Source organism: Marmota monax, unplaced genomic scaffold (genome assembly GCF_021218885.2).
Source record: "Marmota monax isolate L192 unplaced genomic scaffold, Marmota_monax_Labrador192_F-V1.1 WCK01_AAM20220418_F8-fsc00035, whole genome shotgun sequence".
Lineage (NCBI taxonomy): Eukaryota > Metazoa > Chordata > Mammalia > Rodentia > Sciuridae > Marmota > Marmota monax.
Genome location: NW_026691961.1, coordinates 10,068,386 through 10,074,961, shown reverse-complemented (window position 1 = coordinate 10,074,961; position 6,576 = coordinate 10,068,386). Strand labels below are relative to the sequence as shown.

At 42.5% G+C, this 6,576-nt stretch overlaps 1 protein-coding gene across 1 annotated transcript; it reads right to left on the bottom strand.

The window, feature by feature from the left end:
- On the bottom strand, window positions 1-939 carry LOC124092343 (olfactory receptor 2C1). Its single transcript, XM_046443813.1, has one exon. The coding sequence runs from the start codon at window positions 937-939 to the stop codon at window positions 1-3; it is 939 nt and encodes a 312-aa protein (XP_046299769.1).
- Between the last annotated feature and the right edge of the window lie 5,637 nt (window positions 940-6,576).

The following is a 6,576-nucleotide window of genomic DNA, read 5'->3' as shown; positions in this document are numbered from 1 at the left end:
TCAGCCAGCTTCTCTTCCTTTCCCCAGCAGCCTTCTCAGGGATCCCTTCACTTCTTTATTCCTTAGAGTATAAATGAGAGGATTCACCATGGGTGTGACCACAGAGTAGAAGAGGGAGATGAATTTGCCCTGGTCCTGGTTGCTGCTCTTAGCCGGAAGCAGATACCCATAGATGGCTGAGCCATAGAAGAGGAACACCACTACTAAATGGGAGAGGCAAGTGTTGAAGGCCTTTCGCCGTCCCTCCACAGAGTGGATTTTCAGCACTGCCTGAGCAATGAAGCAGTAGGAGATCAGGATGATACTCAGTGGGACTGCAGTGAAGAAGGTGCAGACACCATTGAGCACGGCCTCATTGAGACTTGTGTCTCCACAGGCCAGCTTGATCATGGCGGGCACCTCACACAGGAAGTTGTCTACCCTCCGGTGTCCACAGAATGGGAGCTGCAGAGTAAATGTGGACTGGATTACAGAGTTACCCAAGCCCCCCAACCAGCTCACAGCAGCCAGCAGCCAGCAGAGCCGAGGATTCATAATGGTTGTGTAGTGCAGGGGCCGGCAAACTGCCACATAGCGGTCAAATGCCATCACCACAAGTAGGATGCACTCAGTAGCCCCCAACCAAAGGAAGACATACAGTTGGGTCACACAGCCACCATAGCTGATGGACTTGTCTGGACCCCATAAATTGATCAGCATTTGGGGGACTGAGCTGGTAGTAAAGGCGAGGTCCAGGGAGGAGAGGTTGCTGAGGAAAAAGTACATGGGTGTGTGTAGCCGGGCATCAAGGCGGGAAAGCAGGATGATGGTTGAGTTCCCAACAAGGGTCAGCATATAAGAGAAGAGAATGATTATGAAAAAGATCATCTCCAGCTGGGGATGGTCAGAGAGACCCATCAGAATGAAGCGCTCTGAGGAGCTGTTGCTGCCCCCTCCCATCACTGGTTGCCTTCAGTCACTGGAAGACTCTGTTCAGGGAAAACTGCTGCGAGAAAAGCAAAGGAAGAAGAAGCTACTGGTGGGTCTGCTCAGGAAAGTTCCAGTGGTTATCTGGGCTCTACGGTTATGGACCAGCCCAACTTCTATGATTGCAGTCTTTAACTGTAACCCCCAATAACTTGTCCATCACATCTGAATGTCAAATATGAGCTGGCACAGGCATGAAGACAGAACAATGAGATTAGGGCTCTTCAATTCAGAACAATGGTTACAACACATCAGAGGGAGCTGTTAGAAATAAATACATATGGAAATTCTCAAAATAAAAATTTCCCCAGCCAAGCTTTGATATGCTCAGGAAAGGGAAAGCAGACACACTGAATTCGGAAAAGCTCCCCAGAAGTTTCTGATCAGTTTCCTTTCCCTTCTTTGCTGTCCCTCTCATCTCAGGTGAAAAATCCTAATCTAGAAAGCTAAAGTTGGAGGAACAACATGATGAATCTATAAAATCATGAAAAGAATGGTAACATTGAATATAGACTCTTTCACCAAATACAGAAGATATGAATATAAGAGTTAAAAGAGGCAAATGTAGAACTTCACAAAAAGCCAAAACAAGTTTAAGTGGAACAGGTTGAAGATATAAATGGGGGTTACCCCAAAAAGAGTTAAATCAGCCAACACATATCCATAATCAGTAAGGAAAACTAGAATATGTCAGAGGAAATTCCTGACCTTTGCCATGTATGACTGCTATGCCCACCTCTAAACCATGGGATAATTCTTAATGTCTCACAAATATGCTCTTGTTAACAATGGACCAATTAGTGTATCTTTCCTTGGACGGGATATAGGCTTTCCTGAAGATCATAAACCAAGGTCCAACCTCTTCTTTTGACTAACAAATGAATCTGAGAATAAAACAGAAATAATTTTGAGGGTCATTTGGATATGACAACTGGGAGGGAATGCTGTTTATTTTTCAGCACTGTGGTCCAAAGACAAGAGATGCTACTTAAAGCAGTGTGAGGTTGCAATTAGCTGCTTCTGGTACATGAGGCAGGGGCCACTGGGCCATACCTCTTGGCTAAGAATCCCAGGAATTTTCCTTTTCATTAACACACAGCAAAAATAGTGGAGATCCTGATGCTAGAATCCAAAGGAGTTAAGAAAGGAAATTCCTTTCAAATGTTTGCTTTTGAGTCAGTAGTTGAGTACTTCCACAGAGTCAGGGATAATGACTGACAGAGGGTGTTCCAACCTCCCTCTGACCCCCCCTAAAGGAAGAGAGGATTGCTTATTCTTTTCATCCAGGACCTAAGAGAGCCATGGATTAAGTAACCAGCCTTATAATCAACTCATCTTTCTGTTCCGAAGTTCTTGCTGATGCCTGTCTTACTAATTGCTGCTGGTTGAGGTGCCCAGCCCTTTGAATCCCTTTAGAGGAAAGAAAGACAGGCACTGCTGCCCGTCCTCCCCGAGTTGCTCATTCTGCATGGCTTGTGCTCAATGGTTGTCCAGCAGTGCCACAGTTCCTGTCAGTCCCTGCTTTGTGTCTTCCAAGCAGTTTTTAGCTAAGGAATAAACATGCCAAAATGGGAACAGAAAGGCCATTTCTAGGGTGGAGAAGCTGTTCCATGAGCTCTAGAGGAAGCACCAGACCAACTGGACTCTTGGCCTGAGCTGGACAAATCCCCGAGCAAACACAATGATAACCACAAGCTTGTGTTCATCAACTCCACGGACCTTTGGGGCCTTTTCTTTCCCTTGAAATTTCCTGGTTCTCTCTAATCATCTGGGAGTTTTCAGTTAACCCAGAAGCATTGGCATTTTAGAAAGAGTTCAGAAAGGGTGATACTGAACTTTCCACCCTGCATGGGCATGCAGTTTGGGCATGGAAGCCCAAGGTGGAGGATCTTTAGGAATCACTCACCTGGTACACAGATGGCTCTAACCTTTACCTGTCTATAAGTTTACTTGGGAAGTTTGGGATGTTCCTTCCAGTTAATATTTTCACTGTTCTGATATGATTTTAAACACCTGAGTTTGCTGGAAACAAACAAACTAAATAAATAAACAAACAAACAGACAAGCAAACAAACAAATAAATAATTAAAATTAGAAAGCAGGAGAAGCTGTTACAACTTTGTGAGACTTTGACTTGATGACATAGTGGTAAATTCTTTCTGCTTAGGAATCGACCTGCCTCTAGGCACTGAACTCTGCTTAAGATTTTCTGCATGAGGATTCTGTTCCTAGGGCAGGGTTCTGCATACAAAAAGGGTTTTTTCGATGGTTAGTTTGGGTTTTGTTTTATTTTGATACTGGATATTGAACCCAGGGACATATCACAAGCTACAGCCCCAGTCCTTTTTTAATATATTTTTTGAGAAAGAGAGAATTTTTTAATATTTATTTTTTAGTTTTTGGTGGACACAACATCTTTGTTTTATTTTTATATGGTGCTGAAGATTGAACTCAGCGCCCCATGCATGCCAGGCGAGCACATTACTGCTTAAGCCACATCCCCAGCCCAGCCCCAGTCCTTTTTACTTTTCATTTAAAGACAGGGTCTTGCTAAGTTGCTGAGGCTGGCCTCAGACTTGTGATCTCTTGCCTTAGCCTCCCAAGTACTGGGATTACAGGTATGCACCACTGTGCTAGGCAGGTTGGGGTTTTAAAGTCAGATTAAGAAATACACATCTTGTCTGGGGGCTGTGGCTGTGACTCAGTGGTAATACACTGGCCTGGCATGTGTGAGGCACTGGGTTTGATTCTCAGCACTGCATGTAAATAAGTAAAATAATGGTCTACCAACAGCTAAAAATATATTTAAAACAACAACAACAACAACAAAAGAAATGCCCATCTTGTCTCCTGGATTCTCTTACAAATGACTTTTGTTAAGGGGGGTCTTAAGATATTATAAAACTTCTTTCGCCTGTTGGATTCTTTTTTTCTTCCCAGTTTGCCTCTTTGCTGATGAAGAAGGTCATGAGTCTATCAGAGCTTGCGGCTCTAATATTACATGGCCCTGCCTTGCTCCTAAAGGAAGAACACAAAGCAGAATATTTGAAAGACCTTTAACACTCTCCCTTTCACTCCCCTTTCCTTGTATTCACTCTCCCTTTGCCTCTCCCTTATGCTCTCTGTTCTTCAATAATGAAATCTAGGAAGTGTTTATGGAACTATACCTTTGGCTTCAGGATTCCCGCATTGTTCCTCTGCCCAATGCTCCGTGTATGGAGAAGGCAAGTGTGGGACTTGGAGCAGGCGTTGTGGGCACTGTCCTCCTGTGCCGAGCAGCTACTGTCGTTGGTCCTGACCCTCTGAGCAGCCTGGGTCTGCTGCCCAGATGCCTGGCTATCAGCAGGGCCCAAGTGGGGGATTTCAGCCCTCTCACCCCTACCATGCAATTAGCACAAAAGGCCCTAGTGGCCAGGACACAGGAAAATGGTGTCCCTGAAGAACACACTTCATCTTCTACTTGGACTCCCTCCCTGAACACAGAGCACTAATTGATCTAGAAGTAAGAATAGTTGCATTCATTAAATACTCACTGTGTATATAATTTTATTCTTTTCACCTGTTTACATGCTAGCTAACTTAGTTCTTAAAACATTTTTTACAGCAGAGGGGTCAGGTCTATTATCCCCCATGCACAGGAGTGGACCAAGTATGAAGTGACCATGTGACTTGACTGGTGTTAGACAGGTGTGGCCCAGAGGTGGCTCTTGGCACCAGGTAGAAGCCAGCTGTCCTGTGCAAAGGGAGAGACTGTTTTGACTCTTCATCTATAAAATATCTCTTGGAATTTTAGCTCTTTTTGTGGGGTGAGGGCAGAGAAAGGAGGCCCCCTATCTTGGTCCTAACAAAACCATAAATAGGGACATGAAACTTAGATACTATCATACAGTGCTGTATGAAAAGCAAATTTACAACCACTTCTAAACAAATGCATAGGAGGAAGCTGGCAATCTGGTAGGGCATTAGATGTTACAGAAAATGAGTAATCCCCTAAATAGCTGACTTAGAAACCTCATTCATTGGAGAAATAGATACTTACCTGAAGATGTAGCTCAGTGGTAGACTCTAGATGTGGGAGGCCCTAGGTTCAATCCCCAGTGCTGAACAAACAAACAAAAACTGGACCCAAAGAATATACAGTGTGCCAGGTTCTGGAGAGAGGGCATAGGCATTGGCAAGACCGGCCTGATACCTGCCCAGTGGGGCTCTCCTTCCAGTGGGCAGACTCCAAACATTCTCTCATGATGGTAAGCACCACCTGTTAGCTTGTGCTGCATGCCAGACACTGTACTCAGCAGTTCACAAACATTATCACAACCACCATGCCAGATAAACATTATTCTTCCTGTTGTACAAGAGAGGAAATAAGGTTGAGAGGCATTAACTAACTTGACCAAAGGCAAAAGGCTAGTAAATGCAGAGCCTCTAATAGTGGGTCTATTTGACTTCAAATCCATCCTAAGGAGAGACTGGAGAATCTCAATGTCCAGCCGCTGGGAAATTCAGCAAGTCATGGCACCTCTATGAATTCTTGCACATGTCGTTATCATTGGTTCCTGCAAGACTTCTCTTATTTAAATATTTTGTTAATTTTTTTTACTCTATTCCCAATCTCATTGACATTCTTCTCCACACTCCCATAGGTACCTACTCTAATGTGTTTAATATACCAGTGTTTGGATATATATGTATCCTTATAAAATACAAAATTCTGCTTTGTGCATGCAAGTTTTAAAATTTACCTCAATGTACTGTGCCATAGCTCTTTCTGTTTCTTCCCTTTTAATGCCCTTTTTATAGCTTTTCTTTTTTTTTAAAGAGAGAGAGAGAGAGAGAGAGAGAGAGAGAGAGAGAGAGAGAGAGAGAGAGAGAATTTTTTAATGTTTTATTTTTTAGTTTTCGGCAGACACAACATCCTTGTTTGTATGTGGTGCTGAGGATCGAGCACGCATGCCAGACGAGCGCGCTACTGCTAGAGCCACATCCCCAGCCCAATAACTTTTCACTTTAAGATATCTATGTTGTTATGTATGTATTTGGTGTTTATAAAGGTAAATACGTACCTATTATATTTTTTCTATTCCATTAGGGGAAAACATAGATCTTGCCTTTAATTTCTAGCTACTACAAACAATGCTGTAACAAAATTCATCTGAATTTGATCTGAAGATTATAACAAAAGAATATCCTAGGCATATGGTGAAGAGTTAAAAGTTGCAGAACAATGTGTAATGTATAATCTCATTTTTTGAGGAATAACTATGTGCAAATACATACATTGGTTTGTGTGCAAAGAGGAATCTGAGAAGAAAGAGAACACGCAAATGGATAAAATATTTATGAGTCACTTGCAATTCCACTTGAATGTCATGATTAGCTTTTTAATTTATGCCAGAGAAGCTATTGGTTTTTTGATAGGGGTTACGTTGTATCTTAGGTCATTCTAGAGAGTACTTCCATCTTTACAATGTTAAATCTTTCAGTCCATGAATATGGGATGTCATTTTATTTATTTTGATCTTCTTCAATTTCTCTCAGCAATGTTTTATAGTTATCAGCGTACAATTATTACCTTATTGAATGTATTCCCAAATCTTTTATTTTTTGACA

Excerpts from the sequence above, each read along its gene's own strand:
- LOC124092343 (XM_046443813.1), bottom strand. The coding sequence starts at position 939 with ATGGGAGGGGGCAGCAACAGCTCCTCAGAGCGCTTCATTCTGATGGGT.